Source organism: Dendrobium catenatum, unplaced genomic scaffold, assembly GCF_001605985.2.
Source record: "Dendrobium catenatum unplaced genomic scaffold, ASM160598v2 fragScaff_scaffold_243, whole genome shotgun sequence".
NCBI lineage: Eukaryota > Viridiplantae > Streptophyta > Magnoliopsida > Asparagales > Orchidaceae > Dendrobium > Dendrobium catenatum.
The window spans coordinates 1,609,372-1,637,010 of record NW_021318705.1 but is presented as its reverse complement, the minus strand read 5'-3'; the positions used below and the strand labels follow the sequence as shown (position 1 = coordinate 1,637,010).

The 27,639-nt window shown below is 34.4% G+C and overlaps 2 protein-coding genes across 2 annotated transcripts in view; one reads left to right on the top strand and one right to left on the bottom strand.

The window, feature by feature from the left end:
• Window positions 1-1,843: 1,843 nt before the first annotated feature.
• On the top strand, window positions 1,844-12,146 carry LOC110102075 (chaperone protein dnaJ GFA2, mitochondrial). Its single transcript, XM_020830251.2, has 18 exons — window positions 1,844-2,078; window positions 2,172-2,250; window positions 2,546-2,614; window positions 2,763-2,854; window positions 5,571-5,654; window positions 5,769-5,807; window positions 6,599-6,715; window positions 9,627-9,677; window positions 9,775-9,862; window positions 9,976-10,040; window positions 10,154-10,228; window positions 10,336-10,408; window positions 10,518-10,609; window positions 10,681-10,752; window positions 11,102-11,158; window positions 11,311-11,359; window positions 11,514-11,580; window positions 11,800-12,146. Exons 1-18 carry the CDS (start codon window positions 1,986-1,988, stop codon window positions 11,894-11,896), a joined length of 1,359 nt encoding a protein of 452 aa, XP_020685910.1. The 5' UTR covers window positions 1,844-1,985; the 3' UTR covers window positions 11,897-12,146.
• A 1,277-nt stretch (window positions 12,147-13,423) lies between these two features.
• Window positions 13,424-27,639, bottom strand: part of LOC110102110 (MOB kinase activator-like 1A) — a 26,601-nt gene continuing 12,385 nt past the window's right edge. The window contains exons 2-7 of the mRNA XM_020830290.2: window positions 20,902-20,950; window positions 20,356-20,464; window positions 19,978-20,071; window positions 19,115-19,248; window positions 18,874-19,037; window positions 13,424-13,686 (exon numbers count right to left, since the gene is read on the bottom strand). Of these exons, the coding sequence (XP_020685949.1) occupies window positions 13,612-13,686; window positions 18,874-19,037; window positions 19,115-19,248; window positions 19,978-20,071; window positions 20,356-20,464; window positions 20,902-20,950 (625 nt within the window). The 3' untranslated portion in view covers window positions 13,424-13,611. The remainder of the gene's footprint in view (window positions 13,687-18,873; window positions 19,038-19,114; window positions 19,249-19,977; window positions 20,072-20,355; window positions 20,465-20,901; window positions 20,951-27,639) is intronic.

Below are 27,639 nucleotides of genomic sequence, written 5' to 3'. Positions count from 1 at the left end.
TGAATGTGAAACACCACCCCAAACTTCTTCTCCTAACTATAAAATGAGTAGGATTGTGATGTTTCATATGTATGTATTTATCACCTACATTCATGGTATAAGTACATTAAATTAATTCTTTCAGAATTTTCCCATGGCTCACATTGAACTTCAAAATCATGAAAATGAACTAACACAATAAAGACATGGCTTCTCAAGTGTGGAAGGGGAAATTGAATGGGCAATGACAATCAACTGAAACAACACAAAGAAAGAGGGTTTCAATTTGATTTATGCATGCAAATACTAGCATATAAGAAGAAACCTAAAATATATTATATTTTTCAATCGACCCAAACCTGCAAAGGATGATCTGAATACAATGACACTTATGAGCGACGAAGCCGAAGAAGCAGTGACTCCGACAGGACTAACGAAAGTGAAGAAGCAGCGACTCTTTCAGTATCAATTTTGCAACCAGCTACTTTTTCAGTATCAATTTTGCAACCAGCTACGAAGAAGGATGTAAAAAAACGAATGAGTTAAAGATGCAGAAAGTGAAAGAGATTAGAAGAATGTATGCTTACGGATTTAAATGAAGGTTCCGAATAATAGGTTCGGAGCAATAGAAAGAAGAACAAAGAAGGATCCTCACCTTCGCAGCGAATTCCCAACGACACTTCCGAGCAACGAAGGCGAAGAAACAAATTCCAAATAACAAGTTCCGAGCAAATAGAAACAAGAGCAAAGAGGGATCGTTAGCTTCGCAGCGAACTCCCAACGACACTTATGAGCGACGAAGCCGAAGAAGCAGCGACTACGACAGGACTAACGAAATTGAAGAAGCAGCGACTCTTTAAGTATCAATTTTGCAACCAGCTACGAAGAAGGATGTAAAAAAACGAATGAGTTAAAGAGGCAGAAAGCGAAAGAGATTAGAAGAATGTATGCTTACGGATTTAAATGGTGATCCATTCGTCAAGGTACCTTCGTGCGTCTAGAGGAACTGAAACGCTTGGGGATGTTAGCCACTGAACGGCCAGTTGGAGAAGTAACCGTCCAGTTCGTTGTGCGTTGAAACGCATGGCTGCGGCGGGCATGAATTCAATCGGCCGCAGAATGCAAGGGTTTCACTGCGAAACTGCGGTAATGTGAAACGGATGGCTGTGCTAATTTAGTAAATGGTAGAATAGGTAGAATAGAATAAATATTATATATTAATTGGTAGTGACGTTTTGAATTTACTTTATATTTGATTTGGCTTTACTTTTTAGGCCTGAGCAAATAATAAATGGTAGAATAGGTAGAATAGAATAAATATTATATATTAATTGGTAGTGACGTTTTGAATTTACTTTATATTTGATTTGGCTTTAATTTTTAGGTATGAGCAATTTTTAATGTTTTGTTTTTGAACTGCGTGCGAATTAATTTGGGAGTGACGTTTTGAATTTATTACTTGATATTTGTTTTTTATACGAATTGGCAGTGACGTTTGAAATTATTACTTGATATTTGTTTTTGAGGTGATGTGAACTGGCTTTAAAAGCAGGACAGTGAATAAATAAATGAGTGAATAAATGTTTTGGAGGAAGTGAAAATTAGAAGAATTTGAAGAGTTATAAATGAACGATGTAGATTAATTTAAACTTTAGAAATAAAAGGTCAAGATTTGCTATGGGTGAAATCCCAAGCCACTTTTATATAGTAGTATAGATATAGATAGTATAGATATATCCATTAGAACGGAAAAAACTGACAATTTTGCAGGCGGCAATCAGGCTTGGGCTTTGCTTGCGCCCCTGTAAATTAAAACTAAGCCCATTTAGAAATTTCCAGAAGCACAGCAAGTCATTTTTTCGAACTCTTCCAGCCCTAAACCCCAAATCCCGATCCCCGCTTCCTTTCTGCTTAGGTAGCATCTCTGGAGAACCATATAACTCCTCGCGGGTTATAATGCGAAGCCAGTAGAACTCTACCTCCGATCGACGGCGAATTATCCGACCATGCGATTCCAAGGAGCTCACCTGGCCGTATATTTGGCCCGCCGTTCCCTTCGTTCGATGCTCTCCAGCGAGTCGTCCGATGCCGCCACTTCCGTGAGCTCTTCTTCTTCTCTGGTTGTTATGGTCGTTTTCATTTATATTGGCTGGATAGATAATCTTATATTATTATCTTCCTGCTCGACGTAGATTTGGGTCTCAGCGCGGTGGCATGTCGCGGGGATATGTACTTCGTCGAGGATTCTCACGGATATAAATCAGAAAACTGGTGTGTTTTTTTATTTCCTCATGCTGTCTTAATTATTATTTTTTCTCGATGATTGTTTTATTTTAGGGGCTGTTTGGTTCTCTGCGAGGGAATTGCTGGTAAATTTTATGCGAATGTGGACAGATTGTCTCATTTAATCTCTGAAAGTAAACACCCCTATGAAGTAAATCACCTTAATTACACCTCGTAGACTTCTCGTTGAACCAGCAAAAAAAAAGTCCTTTTTTTGCTTCACATCAAGTTTTTATCCCAACAAGTTGCCGCACTTAATCCTATACATTGTGGATTGGTTCAGGTAAGTCAGCTATTGGCCATCGGTGTGCAAGTTTTTTTGATCGTTGCTTCCAAAAGAGGTATTTTCATGGTATGTCATGTTTTTCTGTGAATGTTTAAATTTTTTTTTAGAATAATTTGGTTCCTTATTTCTCGTGAAATTTTCTTTGTTCTTAGATAACTTCTTGCTTTGATATGATGAATGAATTATTGCTTATGTTGGCTCTAATGACGTGTAGGGACACAAGTGGTGTCCGCTAGAGATTATTATGAGGTTCTTGGAGTGAGTAAAGGTGCAAGTGCTTCAGATATTAAGAAGGCGTACTATGGGGTAAGTAAAGCGCTTAATACATTGTAAATATTCTATAATTTATCAATTTTCATTGAGCTCAATAATGCTTCATTCGGTGGAAGGTCGTTTAACATCTATGCTTTAGATTGTGAACTATTTTCAACGGGCTCCATAATCACTCAAGTTGGTTATTGATACATTGTCAAGATAATAAAAATATGCTTTCTTTGAGATATATTAGTGTCTCTTTATTTACATTTCTCTCTCTCTCTCTCTCTCTCTCTCTCTCTCTCTCTCTCTCTCTCTCTCTCTCTCTCTCTCTCTTTCTCTCTCCCTCCCTCCCTCAACGTAAACTGAAACTATAAAATGCATTTTTGTTGCTTGAAACTGAACTCAAGCATGAAATCTCACCTCTGCCTTATGTGCTACTTCTTGTAGACTAAATAAACAAGTCAACGTATATCAGTTTACAAATGCAAACCATGTCAATTGGCTGGCTTTAAGTGTATAATAGAGTATATGGGGTGATCTCTGTCTGAGTATATGGGGTGATCTCTGTCTTCTCTCTCTTTCTCTCCCTCTTCCTTGTAATGAAAACTAAAACAAATTATATGTATTGTGTTGCTTATAATTGAATCGAAGCATGAAACCTAACCCTTGCATTATTTGTTGCGTCTTTTAGACTAAATAAATAATTGTATCTTGGTTTACAAATGCAAACCATGGAAATTGGCTGGCTTTAAATGTATAATCAAGCATCATGGGGTGGAATCATCTTCAACATCATGAATTTAAGCCACATTTTTACAATCTATTTAATTACAAGCGTTGTTACTCTCAAGGGTGACATTTTGAATGTGAAGAATTGTGTAGGGCCCCCAACCCTTCTTTATTTTAATGGCGATCATGCATTCCCGTTAATTGTTTGCTAACTTATTTTGCTTATCAGTAGGCCACAAATGCATTTTTCTTGAGTAAGTTTAATCTTCAAGACTGTCTTGAGAATCATGGTAATACATATGCTGACCAGATTGGTCAATTCTTAGAGAGTAGAAGTGTTTTTATTTTGTATCCAAAAAACATATCACAATAATAGCATGGCATTACCAAATGCAATCCTTTACTTCAAACAACCAAATCAAGACTTGGCAATTCTTTATAGGTTATAGCCTAGTTGGATCCTTGTTTCTATGCTTTGATCTTATAAATGTTGATGTTTCATGCATAATCTTCTCTAATGATTATTGCCACCCCCAATATGCATGACACCATGCTATTTCATGCCTCAACTTTTTAATCCTTATAGAGCTCTTTAGCACCTCCCTCCCATCATCTTTGTTGCATACAATTTAAATTGGTACTAACTTAATGCCATTTATTCCTAGATTAAATTTATCTAGCTAATTCTCCTTAGTATAATCCTTGAAAACAAGAGTAGTTATGTGATAGGAAGTGGATGCAATTTTTCCAAAATCAGCGAACGACAATAAGAAATTAGGAAGAAAAATACACCAAAATTTTTTGTATTGCTAGATATATGAAAGAAAATAGTAAGATACAGTTGAATCTTCAAATGGAGAGGAATATCTGCCTCTTCCAAATCCCTAGCCGCTAGCTAGAGCCCTCTCAAAGAAGACTACAACAAACACAAATTACCTCCCCTCAAAATAAGAACATAGTTAGCCTTAAATAGGCTCCTAATTCCCTCCCAAATTCATAAATAATTCCCTTTTAGATTTTGAATTCAAATTTGATATCTTGTCCTAAATAATTCCCTCCCAATTGTAATTAAAACTTTCCTAAACAATTCCCCCATTGATTCCTCCTCCCTTTCACTAAATAATCCCCTCTTAGATTTTGAATTTAAATTAGATCTCTTGTCCTAAATAATTCTCTCCCAATTGTAAATAAAACTTTCCTAAATAATTCTCCCATAATTAATAACAACCTTCATAAACATCTCCTTCCTGAATAGGAAGCGCCCTAATTCTCTCCCAGTCAAATCAACCCCATTTCCCTAAATAAGCATTCCTAATTCCCTCCAAATTTTGGTCTTCTATTGTAAGTAATTAATCCCCTTTGAGCCCCCTCTCTCTCCTTGCCCGCCGCGCTCACTAGCGGGGCCCACAAGCTCAGCCAGTCAATCATTTTGGGGTTGTTCTCTTGGGGTGCCTTTTTAATCTAATTTAAAATGACATGTGTTGGTTTGCTCACCGTACAAAACAGATTGAGGTCCACTCTTATTAAATGGTTTTTTGTTCCATTGTTAATTTTAAACTAATTAGTTCAACCTGAGATGTGCTAAATCAGTCAGTTTAGAGTGAGCTTTGAGTCGAGACTACTTTTATTGAGGCACTTCTTGCTTCAATTATTATTTTGATTAGTATTTTGTGGCATCTAATCTAATCACAAATATATGCAAATCAAAAACTTTTGTTTTTGCATAAATGTGATAGTTGTTTTTTATGATATTTCTTATGTTGAAACAATATATATATATATATATATATATATATATATATACACACACAAAAGGTAAATTTTTTTATTGTGATATTGAAAATCTGCAACAAAAATTTTAGTTGTGCATGCACAATCTGATCAGAGACTTTAAGCTCTGGAATACAGAGTTATACTTTTTTGATAGTAATTTACCCTCCTCAATTTACATTGCTATGTTTACAATATCTAATGAACGAGTTTATATCCTATTGTACCTTTTTTTAGCTCCTAAGCATACTCTTACTTTTTCTAGCTTGCAAAGAAGCTTCATCCTGATACAAATAAAGAGGACGCTGATGCTGAAAAGAAATTTCAAGAGGTTCAACGAGCTTATGAGGTGATACAACCATGTATCTCAGATTATGAAGTTGATAAATTTTTTCTAACAGAATTTAACTTCCAAAACATTTGACTAGTGTAACTTGAACCTGCATTCTGATTTGCTTTGCAGGTCCTAAAAGATGATGAAAAGAGATCACTTTATGACCAGGTATTTGTCTTCGTGATTTCATTTTCTGTTTACTATTTAACCATTTTGAATGTAATTCTGTTTCTGTGTTCATAATATTTGCTGGAAAAAAGTTTTAGTAGTTTAGAGAATTTGATATTTGAGCCTGTTTTTGTTACCTATATTAAAAATAAGTTTGATAAAGGAAAGTAATAGAAAATGCACGAGTCCTTAATGACCTTATTATTTCTGGACAAACAATTCAGCCCGTTGATTAGTGTAGTATTGATGACTTTTGCGATTGGTCTCTTTTGATAATACACAATAAATTGCTAAAACTTTCACGATGCATTCTAGTTGTAGTTATTGATGTTTTCATCACAGTTTAGCAAAATTCTATTTTGGTAAAAAATCTATAGATCCATTATTTGAGATGGTTAATTTATTGTAAAGATATATATATGTCAAGAATTTGAATTATAATAGTATGATTCATTTTTTGTATTCTAAAACTCTTAATTGCTACAATGCTACTAAATGAGGGCTCCATATAATTCATTACCCTTGAATCTACTATAGCAGATTGTTCTATAGTTCTTTGAGCTTACTACATTTTGTTTTTCTTTATGCAGTTTTCCTTCTCTAATTTTCATGAAGTTTTGTAAAAAATTTTGATTCATCTCTATTTCATCCCTCGTTCTTATCCATCTCTTCATAATGGGCACTGGATAAGATCTTAGTATTGCTAATCTTTCATTATTTTTTGATTTATTGGACTATTCATTATTGTTTTTGTTTCTGGTTGCTGATGTATGTAAGGGACACTTGACCAGGTTGGTCCTGATGCTTTTGAACAAGCTGCCTCTGGAGGAGGTCCTGGTGGGCCGTTTGGAGGTGCTGGATTTGGGAGCCCATTTGATGATTTCTTTTCTGGTGGTGGAATGAACGATGTATGTGAATTCTCATGATATTTCTTGTCTTTTTGTCATTGATCAACATCTTGTGCAGCTTTCTGTTGCCATAACTTTTCCACTGCTCAGCAAACATTTACCTTTGAGCTTGGGTTATTTCTAATGCTTTACTGTGCATGGAAAGAAAACCTTTTTCAAGTTCAGTTTAAATTATTTATTTAGGTGGTAATCAAACAATCTTAATCTATTTAAAAATTTGGCCAATGGTATTCTAACAATGCCTTGAGTTATCATAACATCATATGAGATAGTCGTTTGAACTCTTTTAATTAGCTTTAGCAGTCTTGAGATTGCTTGTATTGCATGCTAATTGTTGATCGTTTGTAATTGTATTGTTTGATCATATATATACCCTTTTGTCATAGGAAAATGCTAAGATAGAAAAGTTTTTCATTTTTTGGGGTAAATTAGATTTATCTGTTTACGTTTCATAACATGTACATAATCCTTTATTATATATAGACGAACCCTCTAAGCTCTCTCTTTCAACATGACATCAAGGTTGGGTAATTTCACTAGAGATGCCACCCCTCTTCTCTCTCTCTCTCTTTGACCGTCTTTGTTATCCCATCTATGCTTGTGATTGTTCCACCTACTTAAAGAGTAAGGGAAACATCTCTCGGCACAAACTTTAAACTCCTATTTATTTTCCTTACACCAGGATGAAAAATATATGCATGAATGACACAACATATAAAACAAACTTCTTAATATTGCCATTTCATAAATCCAACTAAGTGGAAAAGAATGGAATTTCTCAACCCATTCTCATGCATTACCACAACTTGTTCAAGCTCAATTAATGGAAGATTCCACTATCCTTAAAATATTCCCTGCTTTCTCCTTATTTGTTCGTGCTTCAACTCTTTCCCGCTTTATCAATACTGTTAAAGGACAAACCATTCATTTGGCCATCATTGAGAATAATTTAGCTTCCTGTTGCTCATACCGCAACACTTGATCTATTACCATCGACTCCATTGGGACTCCATCTAGCTCAGTTATCATATCTTAAGAAGACTATGACCGCCATCTATAGTACTCTCACCTGGCCAATTAACCTCTTATGCTTTTTCTTCACTTTGCTCTGTTGCAGCTACTCATTCGAGTGCATCTTGTGTTTTAGATTTGGTGCTTATGCTCATATGATAGATAATCGATGATTACTTTTTATTCATGTCTATTACATTCTTTCCATATATTATTATTATTGATGGATCTCCTCCAATTTTTGCAAAAAGATTCATGCATCCATCATCAACATTACACAATGTTTAGGTGTTCCAATTTTTTCACAAATCTATTGTCTGTACATTGACTCATAAAATCTCACACTTGTTTGATAGCCTTTTATCCCTCTTATTGGGCTCTTTGGGACCTTAAGAAGAAGACAATTGGTGGATGTGTTAAATTTGGAGGTTTTTATTATTTTATTGATTTAGCCCTTACTATTTTATCCTTTATTTTCTCTTATTAATGACACTATCATCTGGGTCATTTTCCACCTCACCATCTTTGTAGTTTCACTCATGCTCCATCATTTGTCTCAAAGTTTGAATGTGAAGATTGTGAATATGATACCATTGCCGTGTCATCCTCCGTTCATAGTAGTACACCTTTTCACGTGATTCATTTAGATGGCTAGGGACAAAGTCTTATATGGACTCGTTTGTGTTTTCATTATTCTGTTTTGTTGAAATTTTAGTAAAAAATATTCTTTGTACTCAAACTTTGTTATCAAGAAAGAAAAAGTGGAATTTTTCATTCAAATAAAACTGTTGTCACTGATACTTTTGAATTCTTGCAATTTTTTTCGCATGTAGGCTGAGAATGTTATTATCCGGCAATTATCATGTTTATATGCATCTTAACAAAATGGGGTTGCTAAATGAAACACCGTCTTCTTATTGATACTAGCTTTGTTGTGAATACAATGATTCACATTCGCTTTGTAATGATTCACATCCTTGTTCATAGGAATTTTTGGGCGATATGGTTCCACCTTTTGTTTTTTAATTAATCGAGTATCTTATACTATTTGGTGGTGCTTCTCCATTTCGAATTCATTATCCCCACAAAATTTCTTTTTTCTTACTTGTAGAACCATTACATGTGTTGGTTTTATTTTTATCCACTGTTCATCGAGGTCATGATAAACTCTTACCATTATCCATCTGTTGCATCTTTATGATACAGACAAATGATGAGTAGAGGTGCAAAATAGAATTTGGTAAAAGAGAGAACACAACCCAAGAGAATTTAAAACAAGGTAGATATGCTAGTGTAATCTTCTATAATACTCATGAAAGTAAAAGGAAACAACTCTTTAGATACACTCATGAAAAGAGATGATTTGCTACTATGTTTCATTAATAAAAAACAAGGATGAAAATGAAAAATGTGGTTTTTGGACATGGAACCTACGACCATGCAGCTCCCTTTTGTCCTTATTTTAGTCCAGGTCACAGAAAATGGTGACTCAAATTTGGGAACATCAATTTGTGGCCCTTTTTCTTTCTACTATGTGCCTGACCTTTGTCTTTGAACTTAATACCTGAAAAGATAGTGCCATTTCTTCCCTCATTATATCGATGGAATGGGAAGCTGACAGGGCTTTGAGGGCTTTCTTAGCATGAGGATTCTTGATATTAATGTTAAAGAAGAGGCCATAATAGGAAAGAAAATTTTGCTCCACCTTATAGGTTTTTTGTATATAAATACAAAATGTAAGATCACCTTACAGGTTTATATATATATATATATATAGACACACACGAGTACTATAAGTAAGATGGGTTTTTAATTCAGATGCTAATGTGAAATGTATTAATATGTTTTTCATCTTAAGCCTCCATTCTTAACTTGCCTCTTTCTGTTACTGGGCTTACAGTTCTTCAAGAACATTTTCAGAGATAGAGAATTTGGTGGACAAGATGTCAAGGTGGGTTCTTCTCCATGAACAACTTGCTAAGCATACTATCTATTTAGATCCATCTCTTAGGTGTGAAAGTTGAACTAATTTATTTCTATCTATCTAGGTCTCTCTTGAGATATCTTTTATGGAAGCAGTCCATGGGTGCACTAAAACATTGACATTTCAAACTTCCCTCCCTTGTGAGGCTTGCGGTATGTTGATTGTTACTTGGAAAAGTGGCATGTGCTTTATGGAAAAAGTAGGCTAACTTAATTTTTAAAATTTTAACCAAATAATGAAATATTTTCGCCTTGTGTTTTTGTAGGTGGGAGTGGTGTACCTCCTGGTACCAAGCCTGAGACTTGCAGAACTTGCAAAGGCGTGGGAACGGTCAGCTAACAATATGAACACTCTCTAACTTAAAACTTTGTATTTTTGGTATATATATATATATATATATATAATAACTTTCTCTTATTTTGAACATTGTAAGTTTGTAACAGATTTTCATGCAAAGTGGCCCCTTTAGGATGCAAACCACGTGTTCAAAATGTGGTGGTTCCGGGAAAACCGTGAAGGTATAAAATTTTTTCGTGCATAAATTTCTATTGGGACTAGCATTTGCTCTGTTTTTGAAGAATATTTATGTTAACCTAAATTCTTCGATCTTACCGTTTGTTGGTAGAACCTTTGCCAATCATGCAAGGGTAATAAAGTCTTCAGGGGAACAAAATCAGTAAAACTGGATGTCATGCCTGGTGTGTATGATTGTATTTGGCTTTATGGTGTCGATTCCTGAATTTCTTACTGGAGTTACTTTTAATTTTCCTTTTGTACTAAAGCGCATACTCTTCATGCTACCCTCAGGTGTGGATGATGATGATACTATAAGGGTCTATGGCAGTGGTGGTGCAGATCCTGAAGGAAATAAACCTGGTGATCTCTATGTTACTATAAAGGTAGTGAGTTCCATTTTTTGTCCTAATAATGATGATCTGTGCAGAATATTAAAAAAAAAATCCTATTGTAGGTCCGGCATGATCCTGTTTTCCGCAGAGAGAAATCTGATATCCATGTTGATGCTGTTCTAAGTATCACTCAGGTATGTGATGCTGTGGAAATCATGTATTTTAAGTACATATCATAAACAGTGTTGTGCAAAACATTTACATTTCGCCTGTTTTTTTTTTTGGCTCAATACACATTATAGTTACATTTAATTCTTTCATTGCCACAATATTTCATATTTACTTTGCTTTATTCAAGGTTTGTATTTCATTCTTGTTAGACAAAATTTCAATCTGAAGAAATGCTGATTTTGACTTGCTAAAACTTTCTTTACATGCGTCACTATCAAATTGTCCTTAGTATTGACGATGAAGTACGCATCACTCTAGTCTATTGTTTTTTTAACTGTAAAGCTTAACATTTTATTCTTTCTATACTTACAGGCTATATTAGGTGGTACTATTCATGTTCCAACTCTTACAGGGGATGTTGTTCTTAAGGTTTGTTTAAAGTTTTTTTTTTTTTCATTACCTTTTCAAATTGTTTTACGGTTTTCATTGAGCGTGCCTAAGGATTCTTATAGCCTTACGACAATTCATTTTGGATTTATATATTCTTTTCCTGTGACATTTGAATTCCTTTTACCCCTCAGGTGAGACCAGGCACGCAACCAGGCCAGAAGGTTGTTTTAAAAGGAAAAGGTAATGCTCTTCTTTCTCAATCCACTCATGCATACAAAAAATTGCTGTAAACATCACCTTTATCATATATAAAGAGCTGAATTGTGATAATATATATATATATTTGACTATCGTTGTCATATTGAATGATCACTTCATTTTGCTTCTCCTGCAGGAATGAAGACAAGGAACTCATCATTCTATGGAGACCAATACGTCCATTTTAACGTTACAATACCTGTGTAAGTTTTTCTCCTATGCCTCTTCCCTTTTAGCCTGTTGGAAAAGAAAAGTAAGCCTCTGATAATATTATCTTTTGCTAAAGTAAACAAGCGATATTGAATATTTGTGGGACTCGTTACTAAGGTTTTGAGAATTTTGGATTGAGCAAAAATAATAATAAAACAAAATAAATAAAACGATATTGAACTTCTAAGATCTGCTTTATTTTTCCAATGCAGTAACCTCACAGATAGGCAACGCGTGTTAATTGAAGAGTTTGCTAAAGAGGAGCAAAGAGAGTATAAGGGTGGTGCTGCTGCAGAAGCCTCAGGGTAACAACTCTTATTTTACAATGGGCCTGTTTGAAATATCCAATTCTATTAATGTTTGCAAATTTTTGGTTAAATTATAATTTTACTATTATATAGATTATAAGAATAGGATGTCTTTTGTAGCAATTTTTCATTAGACGCCACTTTTTCCTTCTGTAAAACGCTTGCATTACGTTTGTGCAATTCACCCAATTTTAATGTTACATCACTTATTTGAACTAATAATGATAAAATCCTCAGCTAATGTGTATATAGTTCATGGTTATCTGTAGGCTGAGTTTCTGTAATAATTTACCAGTTTTACAATTCAAAGATGTTTGTCATAAGCCAAATGCTGATTATTTCTAATATTTTGTCCTTGTAATATCTTTTTTTTTTTTATTAGAAATAGCTTATTTTGATATATTGGGTCAGATATTATAATTCGAAATTGATTTTGATGAGTTTTATGATAATTGAATTTATTTTGAGATGAATATGATATAATTTTTTATTGATTAGTTCTATATTTTTTAAGATATATTTTTTTTAATTTTTATTTTCAGATTGGTGTGCTACAGTTGTAATTGGTTATAATTTTTTGTTGTTGTTGTTTTAGAAATGATTATAATGAGTTTTTAACGGTCAAATATGCTTCTACTAATGTTAGTTGTGAAATTTTGTTTTTTTTTTTTAATTTTTTTAAAGAAAAAAAAAATATAATTATTTGCACTAATTTTGTTGTTAACTTTTAGATGGGCAGCTGCCCCCAATGCAGATTCTTAATCTCAAAGTGCATTTACTAATATAAAATATTTTCTTATCAAATTTGAATAAAATATTATGACTTTTTTCTTTTTATAAATTTTATATTTGCCACTATTAGGGGACTCTCCAATAGATAAAGGTTTGCTTCGAAGGCATATAAGGTTTCATTTGTGATGGTTTTTTTAGTAATTTTTAAATTAGTTTTTTAATATAAAAATTTTGATTTTTAAATTACGAAGTTGTTTTAAAAAGGAACAAAAAAATTATCTCAAATAAGGCTTAGGCTCCGTTTGGGATGGCATTTTTATTATTTTTTAAATGAGTTTTCTAGTATAAAAATTTTAATTTTTATAAAAAAAATTAATATAAGCAGTAAAAAAGCCGTCCCAAACGAAGCTTTAAATTCGTAGGTTCTGTAATATTTTGACCATGTGAATGAGCATCATCTTTGTCGTCTTTCTTGGATGAAATTTGTTATATGGGTGTATTTAGATGTATAGTAATTTTGTTTTATTCGATTTATTTGTTATTGATACATATATATAACCTTTCTTTTTTTTTTTTTTTAAGACGCTACAATAGTCTAACACTGTTCTTAGGTTTTATTTAAAATAATTTTTTTTATCATTTTTTAAAATAAATTTAATTTAAGAAATTATTATACTAACAAATTATTTTAAAAAATAATTATAAAATAAATAATAATAATAATAATAATAAGAGATCTTGAAAATTAAAAATGGATAAAATATAACAAAATCATTACTATTGGTCGGAACCAAGAGAAGAAAAAGAGAGGTTCATGTGTACTATCTACTATGGCCAGCAAGTTTGAAGTTGATTAACATACCCAATTAGCGATAATGCAAAATGTTACACACTAGAAATTAAAGCCAAAGCACAAATTCTGGAGATTAGTCTCAATAACAAACCCGCAAATTATTGCGTAAATAGCATTTACAGGTTTAAGCATTAGTAAGGAACAATAATCGATTCTATAAGCTCCTGAAGTGGGGCTAGTTCTTTCTTGTCAATCAGGCCAAACTCCTGCATCATATATACAACCTATCAGACCATTTATCTTCCCATCCAACTAAGTAAATATCAAATCAAATATTACAAATCCATATTTCATTTCAGGGAAAAAGAAGATCTATTATGGGGATTTTTTTTTTCTTTGCATTTTGTACTTACCTGCAAGAATATAATGTATGCTAACTGCAATGTCAGTAAAACAAATCATATTCAATAAATAAAGCGCCTAAATATAGCAAATTGGTTATTAGTTCATTAGTGTTTTTTTATATAAAAGGGCATGATGATCCTTCTAAAGATTTATGGGTAGTTTTATCTAACTGTTGCGAGTCATATATGAACATGATTTTTGCAGTTAATTAGCTTATCTAAACCTACTTGGATGATGGTCGAAAGTCATCTATAGTTCTTGTATTTTAAATCATTCAAACCCAACATAAACACGAATTTTCAGCCTCCTTGCCATTTTGGATGAAAATCATATCTAAAATTCTTATTCTAAACAGATTTAATTGACTTAAGGTCATATCTTAATACCATAGGTCTCATAGCTTATCTCAAGCTTGTATGATTTTATTGGCCTTAATTTGATGAGTGCACCCCATTTTTACTTGCTTATTCGATTATATTCCAATTAGGCTGAATTTAAGCTTTGAAAGCAATTTGGATCATAGTTTCTCCCCTACAAACTCATTTGTCCCTACAAATGATAAAAGTAAATAAAATTTTATAGTTGACCCTCCAAGGATATAGGAAATACAAAAAATGTACAGTCAATAGATGAAAAAAAATGTAGTTGGACCATTTGAGAATCCAACGCACATTGATGTAATCATTGTTATTATAGATGACCCATTAGTAGTAGTAATAATAGTAGTAGTAGCCACTATTAAGGATGAACTCAGCCCAAATTCCATGATTAGGCATCCACATGGAAAGGCTAACTCATACTACCAACAAATGAGGTTTGGTCCACTTAAAATGGAGTTAAAGTGATACATACATACCCTTATGGCAATGTGTTGTAGCCCAACATCAAGTGTGAATAGCCCATTGTGGAAAGTTACCGCTCTAATTTAGTGGTAATCATTATATGCACTCCTCAATGCTCCAAAAATCCTCTTGGATCTTGGCTACTTTGAAATTTCACAATTAAAAAGTTGATTAGTGAGAATTCTAATTTTTTTTTTGCCTAGATTGGCAACATCTTATTATCTTGTTGCTCAATTGGAATTGTTATAGTTTCATAATGGCTCTTTATCACCTCATTATACTCTAATCGATTAGCTTCCTTTTTCATCATAATATCACTTCGGTCCTCTTTGGTGCAAAGATGACCCTCTTGGGTACTCCTTAGCTCTTGTGTTGGCTTTTTGCAGTCCTCTTGGATACTTGCATGTCCTTCTAAGCTTTGACATGTTTTGGGGATTTTATCCTCACATGGAGCTGCTACTTTTTTTTCTTAGATCATGATAATGACTATCATCTTCTTTATTATTGTCAATCTCTCATTTTTACTTAAATTACCCATGATATGAAATCATGAAATAACCCGGGTCTAATAGCAACCTATTTTGGAATCAATCCGACATCACAGTACAGTTGTACTGTGATATCAAATTGACTAGAAAATAATAATTTGAAATTCACTGGAATCAAAAGCATTTTTACATAGCCTAGGATTTTCAAAAGCGAAATGTAAAGATCTAGATTTTTCAAGAAGATTAAATGCAATAATCTTTCAAGATAAAGCTAGGGAGGATGGGTGGAGTTGGGCCAATCCAACAAGATGCATCATCATTTGTTTCAAATCCATAAGCTTTTGCTAATACATGGGGCATAATTTTTCACTGCACAGTTGGGTTGAGAAAATTATGAAGACCATGAATCACTATCTTCCAACAACTTAGATCATGATAATGACTATCAATTGTAGAAATCTTATACGATGCTACAGGTGATTCATGTTCCAACTCTATTCTTATCAAAAGAAATGCCTTGGTTTTATTTTGCTATCGTAAGTACACGTTCTTTTTCTAAAACCACGACCATATATTTATTTTTGTCTAGGTCGATGTGATTTTTTCCCAGGAATGATTCTTGGAGCCACCCAACAACAAAACCTTGAATTTGTATATGCTAATCGGACTTCTTTCTGTAACAAATTGCAAGGAAATTTCTTAACTTTATTTCATAGGATACATGGGAATTCATATAGCAATGATCAAGTTCAAATTGCATTATCTATTCCTTATTTGGACATGTACACAGTTAAAGCAAAATTTTAACAATATGAAAACTTTCTATAGATAGAATTCTTTGTATGGAAACCAAAGAACCATAGGAGCAGTCTATCAAGATACCTGCCATGTATCTAGCAATTCCCAAAAAAAAAAGTAATTATTAACATAACATACTATAAGCTATGATTGGGAATATAAACCAGGGAAGCAAGGACAGGCTGGAATTTTGTAATTGATGTTATTATAATGCCATTTATGAGTTGTTGGTTGGGGAAACAAGCAAGGACAATAGAGACAGGCTGGATTTCACACACTCCCCTCAAGGTGATGAATGAATATCATCCACTTGCCAACTAGTCCCTGATAATCCTTGCTAGCAAATCTGCCAATTGATTTCCAATAATAACAAATAATGTACATATCAATCCACTACCTAGTTTCTCCTTTTAAAAATGTCCATCATCCTCACAGTTATATTAAACAGGGTTATGCAAAAAATTAATAATTGATCTATAGTCCCAGTTGATTCCCATCAAACATTCTCATTTTATCTTCAAATGTTTCAAAGTAATATTTCATCATAATAATTCACAAATTATAAAAGCCATAGATTTGAATTCTACTTTAGTATTGGACCTTGCCACAAAATTTTGTTACCTACTCCAAATTACAAGATTTTCCTCCTAAGAAAGCACAATACCAGAGGTTGATCTTCTTATCAATCATAGATCTTGCATAGTCTGCAAATATAAAAGCTTCAAGAATTAGCTTCAATACTCTTATGAATAAATCCATTTGTCCGATGTACCATTCATGTACTGTAGAATCTAATTTACTGCTCTAAGTTATGCCTCCTTGGGATTGCGCATGAATTGGCTCACCACATTGATGACATAGGCAATAATCAAAGTTGTTTGGGATAAGCAAATAAGTTATCCTACCAGTATCTGATAGAAAGCCTCATCAACAGTTGATTTTTCCAGAGTATCGTCAAGTTTATGGTTTGGTTATGTAAGAATGTCAATAGGTCTTCATTCCAATTTTCTAATCTCCATCAATAAATACATTATATATTTTTGCTGTGATATAAATATTACTTGTTGACCCCTACTACAAGAAAGTATTTTAATATTCCAAGTTCTTTAATCTAGAATTCTTTTACTAGACCTTTTTGTCAGCTTTCTCTCTCCAATAGACTAACAATACAATCACTCTCCAATAGACCGTGTTTGTATTCCAGGTTAAGCATTACTATAGCAAAAATTCAAAAGCATGCCCTTGGAGATTGCTTTAACTCATGTAAGGCCTTAATAAGTCTGCACACTTTTGATATGTTTCTATCAAATCTGGGAGGGATCTCTATATAAGCTTCTTCATCAAAGTCCCATGTAAGAAGACATTTTTCACATCAAATTATGCAATTTAAACCCGAGGTTGAAGGCTAGAGATGGTAAAACTCTTGTTGTGCTCATCTTTGCAACAAGAGCAAATATCTCAAGATAACCTATTTCATATGTATAAGCATAGCATTTGCAACTAATATTGCTTTAAACATTCTTAATAAACCATAGGAATATTTCACTTTGAACACTCAACTGCATCAAATAAGTTTCTTCTTTTTGGGTAATTCTACAAGTTTTTGACTTTTTTTTTTCAAGTGCCTCCATTGCATTGGTTATAGCATTCTTCCAATTCTCATTGCTCAAAGCCTAAGATAAAATCTTAGAAATGAGAATTATTTATGTCTTATATTTCATTATTTTATTGGATTAATCCTATTATGACATTTAAACTGTTACCAAATTATTAGGAATTTATTATTAGTATGTTAACAGTTTGTTAAAAACTTGTTAGCAAATTATTAGTAGCTTGTTAGTAGTTTGGTATTCTTTCTATCCATGGATATGGAATTCTCAGTCACGTAAGATACTGGATGGCATGAATGAAACTATTACTACGAAGGTGAGGACTTCTCTTTCATTCCATGAATTTGATCCTTAGTAAAGTGTAAGCTTGAATTCATATTATATCCTCGTAAAGCCCTAAGCTATATATATATATATAATTTCCCTTCATTGTTTTTCTTTCCCTATCTCTTCTTCTTCAATGCTTTTTCATTCTTGGTTAAAAAAAAAAGATTATGTTTAGTCAGATATGCTACAATATGGATATCTATTGATTGCTCGAATTTTCATCATGTGTGGCATGTTTGATTGTTAATTTCTAGTAGGAGACCAGCAAATGTTTTGTCTAAATTGATTTCTATCATTTTCCATATTTCATCCAAGGAAATCCATAGTTATTTTGGTTTAATAGTTTGTGTTCTGCAAATTTTGCATGTTTAAAACATGATTTTTCGCATTGCATGTTATATAGAAACTCCACACCCTAAGACAACCCCCATGATAATATCTCATGTTCTAATCATGACCCTAGTCAGTGTAAATTAAAGAGAAATGATCAGGGGACAAAAATATCCTTGATACTCAGTGGATTCCTTGAAGATTCAACTTATAGGAGACTAAATTGATTCTTCTTTTTGTATGTGTTTACCAATCTTGGCGAAATCGTGATGGAATGGAAAAGCACAAGCTATGAAAATTATAACATGAAGTACACCAGAACCGTGCGTAATAATAGATTAATAGACTATTTGGCAGAGATTGAAGATCCATTCAGTGGTAAAACATAAAAGATTTTTTTTCATCCACGATAAATGAATTTCCCTACCATAAATCCATAAATTAAGCAAAAGCTGCAGCTCGTGCTTTTGTACTTCATGAGTTTTAACGGTTTTAGTCCTAGCAATTGCTCATTCGATTATCTAAATTGCATTGCATGTCATCAACTAAGATCCCATAAATAAGAGGCTGGAAGAAAACAGGGTAACTGAAGAAAATTATATATAAGACGGAACAAGAAAAACTTATCATTGCAAGAATCAATACTAGCTTACATATGTAAACAGAATAAAATGTTTGAAGCACGTGTTGAGATGCGCCTCTTCCTTGAGACTCACTATCTTCTGGAAATGGGAGTGGTATATATGTGCATAAACTCGGAACAGACGTTTAAAAATTGTTTTCACAACATCCTTGAAGTTGTGAGGAAAAGGCGTTCCTGAAAGTAAACCGAGTGAAGGTAAGAAATTAGAATAAACACAGTTGTTTTCAGGTATAGAATATCCAGCTTATCACCAAGCTTTTGAGGGAATATAGATTCATCATCAAGTTGAGCTTCAATCCAATCCATAAGATACTCAACATATTTAGGTGCAGAAACTTCAATGGGTTTTTTTATTTGTACACCATCTGCCCACCTGTATTCATACCTGCACAATATATTTCCTTCTCATTAGAAGCTCCACAGCACATAGAAAATATACAGGATACACGGATAATAACTCAAGTCACAACACATCGGTATGATGGTAAATCACGAGTCATCATCTTCCTAATGTGGAAATCATATGTGAAGTTTAAACAATTAGACAGGCAGCCAACACAATATTCTGCTCACAGATTGCAGTTTAATCTAGTTTTACCAAAGATAAGCTAAACTTATGTTCTGCTCAAGATTATATATGCTCCAACAGTATGCAGCTCATATACATTTTATCATACCAACTAATCAGACACAACAATTGCACAGTAGCAATTCTATAACTTGTCTCTCTCACTCATGCAGGCAAGTTAGTGGAACTATTGATGTATGACAGGTGCAGGTAACACAACAGGCTTGGCTTCATAAATAGCAAACTAATTCTGCTATAATCAAGGACGAAGAAATTAAGTGTTTATTAGGCTGATAAAATCACATCTTTCACATAGCTTTTTGCAACGACGAAAACAAGAACATGCATATGTTTAATAGAATGATGAAACTGTAGGTTAATAAACAGAATGATGAAACTATAGGTTAATAAACAGAATGAAAACTTTATGTTAATACAACAAATTTTTAATATAATGATGAAACTATAGTTTAATATGCACTTTGCATATGTTGAATAGGTACTTCTAATGGGAAATACAGATAACAAAAAACGCTTGAGGCATACTTTGGCCCTGCAGTCATTGTAGGACAGTTCTCAGGTGTGCAAAACTCAGTAAGCGTGCCATATAGAAGATTCACCTGGTTGAAGAAATCAACAGCTGAAAAGCAATAAAAAAGACGGCCTTAGTTTCATAATAATTCAAAATATATGTTAAAAGGAAACATAATTTTTTTCAGAATTCACATTCCGCTACTATTCTGTGCAAGGAACAAACTATTCAGACACAAATCAACAAAAGAGCTCAACTGCATTTAAGCATCAAGATTCCAAAGATTCCCATATGCTTTTTCGGAATTGAGCTTTCAAAGTTTGAACAATAACATAATGAAATTACTGCTTGAAGGAAGCTAATATATCTTAAATGAAGATAAATATTATTACTGTTAACTGCAAGCCACTCATTAGCATCCTCCCCAGGGGGAAGCCTTACAGCTTCCCTCAAGTTTCCACTACCTAGAGTAGCATCAATATGCTTTCGAAGTTGTGCACCCTGCAATCAAAATATTAAATAATCAGATAATAGGATACTAATCGAAGAATGTAGCTTTCAGATAAATAAAATAAATGAGATAAGTGCATCTCATATATTCCATATGAAGGTCATATTTTATTTGCAGAGTTTGAGGTTAAACATCAAATGTCCGTATTATTCTGATTCATAAATGCTTTGTCCACGTGGTCAGGTTCCCTTTTGTCAATCATCAAATGATGGATAATGGAACTATATTCACAACATGCTCATAACAAATTGAATGCAAGTGGTTTACATTTGGCTTAAAGAATTGACATTAGAGATCATATATTTCTTTGAAGTACACAATCTATGCCAAAAAAAGAAATAATAGTAAATTAAAAATTTTCAAGAAAAAAAAGGTGAACATGAATTAATAATATTTGCATTTTCAAACAAGAAATTAAATTTCTTACCTTACTACCAGACGGTGCACTCTTTTTGGGCCGAAATGTCCTTTGATTCCTGAAAAAGACGAAATTAATATTAGAGGAGGACAGTTTGAGTGTGTAAAATGACTAATAAATGATATAACATTTAATATAAACATTTTATCATGCAGTATTAAGATTCTATAGTTGTGTTAAATAAATATATTTTTGTTCTTTCACCGAAATTCAGAATACAGCAAGCCAAAACTTAACAAATAAAAAAAAAAAAGGCAAAAGAAACAGATACTCTAGCTGTAATTTAGTTTTGTGGATAAACAATGCATAATGAATCTGGCACTCTATTTATTGAAGAACTAGTGATTTACAATCAAACAGCAAACTTAGATAACATAAAAGCCAATGCATGTGATATAGAAGATGCCGCATGTTGCAAGCATGCATCCTACATGCTAAGATTTACAGTTGTTGATATACCAATCCATTTACAGTAAATATTAGCACCAAAGGTTTAAAATAATAATCTGAAATGAACATTATCATACAGGGAATACGCTCAAGCAGATATTATAAGAATAACCACAACTGAAGAAAGAGTTATCAAGACGATCTTTCTATCGAGAAAAGTTGTCATACCCATAACACAATTATTGCACCTGAACTATATACAATGTCTAGATAAGATTGAAGACAGAAGTCTACGGAATAATTTATTTTCAGATTACTAGAAAGCAGAAGTGGCAAGAAAACAGCTACATACAAGCTTCTGTCCGATAGTGAGAAGCACACAAGCAGAAGATCAATCTAATGTTTTCTTATTACATGAGCCTTGAACTTGGATCATCGAGGAATCTAGGTCAATCAAACATTCATTTGTGAAACTAAACCACAACTAATGCATAAACGGTAGTTACCAAACCCAACATAACTACATGAGGCTAACTTTCTAAACTACTTATCAGCCGTTCATCTATATGGATGGTACCGTAATTATAATGATCCAAAAAAGACAGATTTAGACATTATCTTCTAATTGTGAAAAGTTGTTCGGAATCAAAATTCAAGAAATTTTGCAAATGGTGATGATTTTGCCTGGCGTCTATTAGACCGGTCCACTGGATCGATCCAACAGGTCCACATGGGACCGGCTCTTGCAAACTAAGATGGAGGTTCCGCCTTTTGTACAAGCTGCACAAGCCGACCGGTTCCAAAGAGTAGTTTTGGAAGTAATTTTGAGAGATTTGAGAGGGAAATTTGAAAGTGGGGACTGTTTAGGGATTTCCTTTTGATTTGTATGCATTAAATAGTTTGTTTTCCAAGGGTTAGGGCATCTTAAATTTGGCTAAAATTTAAGATCTCTTAGATTTACGTTTTCCTTGGGGCTCTAGCGGCATCTAGAGATTTGGGAGAGATCGATCCTCCTCTCCAATAGAGAATTAATTGTATCTTGTTGTTTTTCTTCTTCTACTAGTGAATTTCAAGTGTTTTCCCTCAGATTTTTCAATAAAATTACTGTTTTTGTTGTTTTCCATGGGAGTTGTGGACTGTTTTCGCTGTTTTTATCAACAGTGTTAGGTTTTACTTGAAATATTCAAGTACTTCCTATCAAATTAGAGCTGTTTTTGGGACCCTTTGTGGGCTGTTTTGATGAATTTCAGCAGCTGTTCTTGGGATTTCGAAGAAGAAAATTACTGTTTTTGAAGATCGAAGTCCAGATTTTTATTTTGTAAAAAAATCCGAGCATCAATAACAACCATCAAAATGGATGCGTTGGAGGAATGCCTCGAAGTGGAGATTGGACAAATGAAATATGAAATTTCATATCTTCAAACTCAAGTTTCATATTAAAAAAAAAATGTTTCGGCCAGCCATGATAAGTTTGATTCGAAATTTTTCATCTTGGAGGAGATGTTGAAGAAAGTGCTCGAGGGCCAAACCAAAATATCATCGTCGAAGGTGAGGAAAGGCGCCGACAACCATGGAGATGGGAAAAACCCTAAGCCAATCAGGCAAAGGGGATATCAGGAGGTGGAGACTCAAAAGGGAGAAGAGAAAATACCTTTCCTAGAGCTTATTTCTAGGGAGGAGCCGGACAGAGGGTGAGGCATGAGGAGGTCGGGCAGGAATGAAGATGTGCTTATTTGGATAGGAGATGGGCAAGATTGGAAAGAGAAATGGGTAATTATGATCAAAGGGGGCTGAATTTGAAAGGGGAAGAGTTTTTTATGATCCAAGGGGTGCTGAATTTGAGAGGAGAATGTGGGAATTTGATGAAAGGTTTGGGTATGAACGTAGAAGGGATGATTGAGCACTTAGGGGGAATCACCCCCTTGGGGAATGAGAAATTATGGAGGGAACAGAGGGAACGGAGGCGATCCGAGGGTGAGGAAACTGAAGATGCCTATTTTTTAGGGAGATGATGCCCATGGGTGGATCTACAAGGTGAAAAGGTACTTCACCATCAACAGGTTGACGGAGGGGGAGAGACTGATGATAGCCAGGATGTGCTTGGACAGGAAAGCTTTAGCATAGTACCAGTGGAGGGATACAAGGCGACCACTAAGGACCTGGATGGAGTTTAAGGACTGCCTGTTGGAATGTTTCCAAACCAGCAGGGGAGGGGACTTCTGCTAGCAGTTCTTCGCTTTGATGAAGGAAGGGGCAGGTATGGAGTATCGTGAGCAATTTGAGTACCTTGCTAGCCGATTGGATCGGCTTCCAGAGTTTGTAATGGAGGGGAACTTTATGAAGGGATTAAAATCAAAGATCCGTGCAGCAGTCAGAGTTATGAGACATCGGGACTTGGGAGAGTCTATGAAGCTAGCTCAGTTGGTGGAGGATCAGAGGCACCTGAAAAAAGGATCAGGAGGCTGTTCGGGAGGCTCGTACATGATGACCACCACCTTTCACCCAAGGAGCCAACACCGGGTACTCTTAGGGAGACTTTGAAGGAGAAGACTGTCGGAGGAAGACCTGGAGACAACTTCAAGAAGCTCACAGAAACAGAATTACATGAGAAGAGAGCGAAGGGGATATGTTTTAGATGTGATGAGAGGTATATGCCGAGGCACATGTGTAAGGACCGAACTCTTCAGGTTCTTAACGTTTGTGAAGAAGAATGGAGGAGGGTGTTGTCTTTCTACCTTGCGGACAAGGTGGATCTTTGGGAGGGGAGTATTGTTAGATCGGTCCATTGGACCGGTTCAACCGGTCTACACGGGACCGACTCTTGCGACCTGAGGCAGAGATTCCGCCTCCTGTACAAGCCGCACAAGCTGACCGGTTCCAAAGAACAGTTTTGGAAGGAATTTTGAGGGATTAGAGGGAAATTTGAATGTAGGGACTGTTTAGAGATTTCCTTTTGATTTGTATGTATTAAATAGTTTGTTTTTCCAGGGTTAGGGCATCTTGAATTTGGCTGAAATTTAAGATCACTTAGATTTAGGTTTTCCTTTGGGCTCTAGCAGCGTCTAGAGATTTGGGGGAGATCGATCCTCCTCTCGAATAGAAGATCAATTGTATCTTATTGTTTGTCTTCTTCTACTAGTGAATTTCAAGTGTTTCCCTCAGATTTTACAATAAATTACTGTTTTCGCTGTTTTTCATTAGAGTTGTGGACTATTTTTGCTATTTTTGCCAACATTGTTAGGTTTTACTTGAAATATTCAAGTACTTCCTATGAGCATCAAACTCATAAGATGAATGAAATATTCGAAGCTATGATGACAACTGATAGCATAGAAATTAATGAATACTACGAAAAATCATATGGATTTGCATTTCATGATTTGAAAGAATAAACTTCACTAAAAAAAAGAAGGTCAAAACAATGTATCATGCGATACAGTTGGTTCAAACAAGCCCCATTGAATACCACTTATGAACGTTAGAACAGGCCTTTTCATTGTTTGAGCATTACTCGTTTTTCCCAGACACAGAAATGAGCATCAAGTTCTCAACAATAATAACATCTCCAATATAAGATCCAACAATAGTGATCCTCCTCCACCAAAAGTTGAACAACAATGATATCTCCTAACAACCAAAAGCTTGCTGTAATTGAACCAGACATAGGATAACTAATTATAATTTTTTTGTAACCATGAAAATGGGTTTTATTCTAAGTATGAAGCATGCTATGGCGCTATGCACAAAGGATATCTGTGTTGGATATTTGATGGTTTAGAATGTTGAATTGCACCTCTATATATATTCAATAATTATAACATTGCATGATTCCGAGTAAGATGAAGAAATTCCATTAGAACAGCATTGATTGCACCTCTATATACATCCTTTCTAGTTATATATATAATCAAGCAACAAGTAAGATGAAGAGATTTCGTTCACCTATCATGCTCATGAACACTTCCACATGTAACATCAACATCATACATATTAAGTAAACATAAAAATAAAAGAAAGATATATATAATGAATTAATGATGCCATATGAAAACAATAAAATTTCCTATGAAACATGCAACAAGTATCCTCTCAAATATTGCTTATGTTTACAAATTGAATAAGTATATTGTGAAAGCATCTTATATGCTCGTTCATGAAGACTAAAAGTGGGACGGATGTGTATCCTACATTGAATGTCAAAAGTCAAGGCGGTGATTGTCAAAGCCATGTTGGATAGGCTTGTGTGAGCTCCAAAAATTCGGCCCCGGCCTTCACCCGCACTGTTTGCTTTTCTTTGGCAAGGGAGTTTTAACGAAATAAGTTCCGGGGTAAATTTTGGAAGGCATATGGGTTTGTAGATAAGAAACTACCCAGAGATTTCGCCCTCATTTTGTGAGGAATTCATGATCTGAGTTCTGGTTTCCTATAGGCGCAAGCCCCTATAGTTAATTACCCCTCCCAATAATGAGAGAGAACTTTCGATTAAGGCTAGTCGTCAATCAGTTACATTATATCTATAGATATATAGTATCAGGCGTATAGTAGCAGCAATGGGCTTAGAAATTTGGAATTTGAAGGGTTTGAAAAGTTTGATATTTAAAATTGAAATTTTCACCATCTTGCACTTAAAGCAGATTGTGGGGGAACGGATGATGGACCCGATCAAGATCCCATGGTTCCGTCGTCTCGGGCCATCATGGTCCCTGGTCTACTTAGTCAGAGGAGGTAGTCGACCCAACCTAATAGAAGGATCATTGTCGGCAGCCATGGGTTGCTTCGTCCAAGAGGATCTTGTAAACCTAGGGTGAATGTTTGTCTAAGGGGATAAATTTGAATCCACCTTAGCTAACAGAGGGCTTTGTACCCTATCAATTATATCATATTGATTCATATATCAAGGATTTGATGCCACTAAGGAGCGTATTGGCTCTGGTCATAACCGGTATAGTAGTGCCATTTGGCGGCAAAATCACTCGGTTCAGAGGGCCCCGAGTCATAACTGTTTATCTTGCGGTGCCATTTAGCGGCAAAACCACCGGTTAGAGAACACGTACCACGTCCTTATTGGTAGGAGATTGTTTAAGAATGGATCCTAGTGATATTTTCGACTAGGCATTAGCTCTATGTGAGCTGAAGTATTTTCAATTTGTCCACCCCGACAAATTGTTGCGGAAGGTAGATATATTTTGCTTTAAGTTATTTAATGGTTAGATTTCAATTTTAAATATTTTTTTGGATTTCAAATGATTTTGAAAATTCGGACTTTGATAGACATTTGAAGTATTCGAAATGGACCCATCCGGTTTAGATTTTTGTTCAACGCGGCCATCATCGGGATGACTTTAAAGTCATTTCCATTTGAAAATATTTTCATTTTGTGGATGAACCTTGTCAACTCTATTGAGCTGTCAACAGAGGATCGGATTTTTAGCGCTTCATGCCTTTGTTAGTGAATTTTCTTTGTTATAGACTTTGAAGGCCTAATATGAATGCATTAAAATAAATATACCAGTCGCCACAACTGTATATTTGTTTGATGGTTCGAACCCTGTCGACTCCTATTTACTTGCTTAGGAGGATCAGGTTTTGTAGGCTTTATGTCATTGTTAGTGAATTTTCTTTGTTATAGGTTTTGAAGGCCTAATATGAATGTATTAAAATAAATATACCAATCACCACAACTGTATATTTGTTTGATGGTTCGAACCCTGTTAATTCCTTTTACTTGCTTATGAGGATCGGGTTTCGTAAGCTTTTATATCCTTATTAGCGAATTCTCTTGATTATAGGCATTGAAGATCTAATATCAATGTATTAAAACAAATACTCCGATCGCCAAGATTGTATATTTGTTTGATGGTTCAAACCTTGTCGACTTCTATTGATCCGTATAGGACGATCGGGTTCGAACTTGAATTCACTTATTAACTCGCGCAGCATCCCTAGACGTCACGTGTGTACCAATAACACGCTCGCCAGGGCCCATGTGAGTTGTAATTGCATTTACCCCCTTTTAGTGTACCTATGTGTATACAAATTACAATGCACGTGTAGGGGTATTCTTGGAATATTTTAGTTGTGCAGGTAATTGCCATTTGAATGCACAGAATATTTCATTTGAGAGCTTATATATGTCTTCTGTCCGCTAATACGAGTATTGTAGACCCGGTGGTGATGTGGTGTAGATTGTAGACGTCTTCTGTCTGTTTGTATAAGTGTTGCAGATTCGGTGGCATGGTATAGCAGCTCCTGAATTGAGTTGTTCACTGCTTTATACAGGTAGACTGTCGTGCACTACTTACATGATTTATGCAGGTAGATTGTAGTGCACTAATTAATCTCCTGCTTTAAACCCGT

What these genes read in the sequence shown, in the direction of transcription:
- LOC110102075 (XM_020830251.2), top strand. Translation starts at nt 1,986, where the DNA reads ATGCGATTCCAAGGAGCTCACCTGGCCGTATATTTGGCCCGCCGTTCC. An exon ending in CTGTTCTAAGTATCACTCAG is followed by an intron (nt 10,753 to 11,101) that starts GTATGTGATGCT and finishes CTATACTTACAG; the next exon opens with GCTATATTAGGTGGTACTAT. An exon ending in GGTTGTTTTAAAAGGAAAAG is followed by an intron (nt 11,360 to 11,513) that starts GTAATGCTCTTC and finishes CTTCTCCTGCAG; the next exon opens with GAATGAAGACAAGGAACTCA.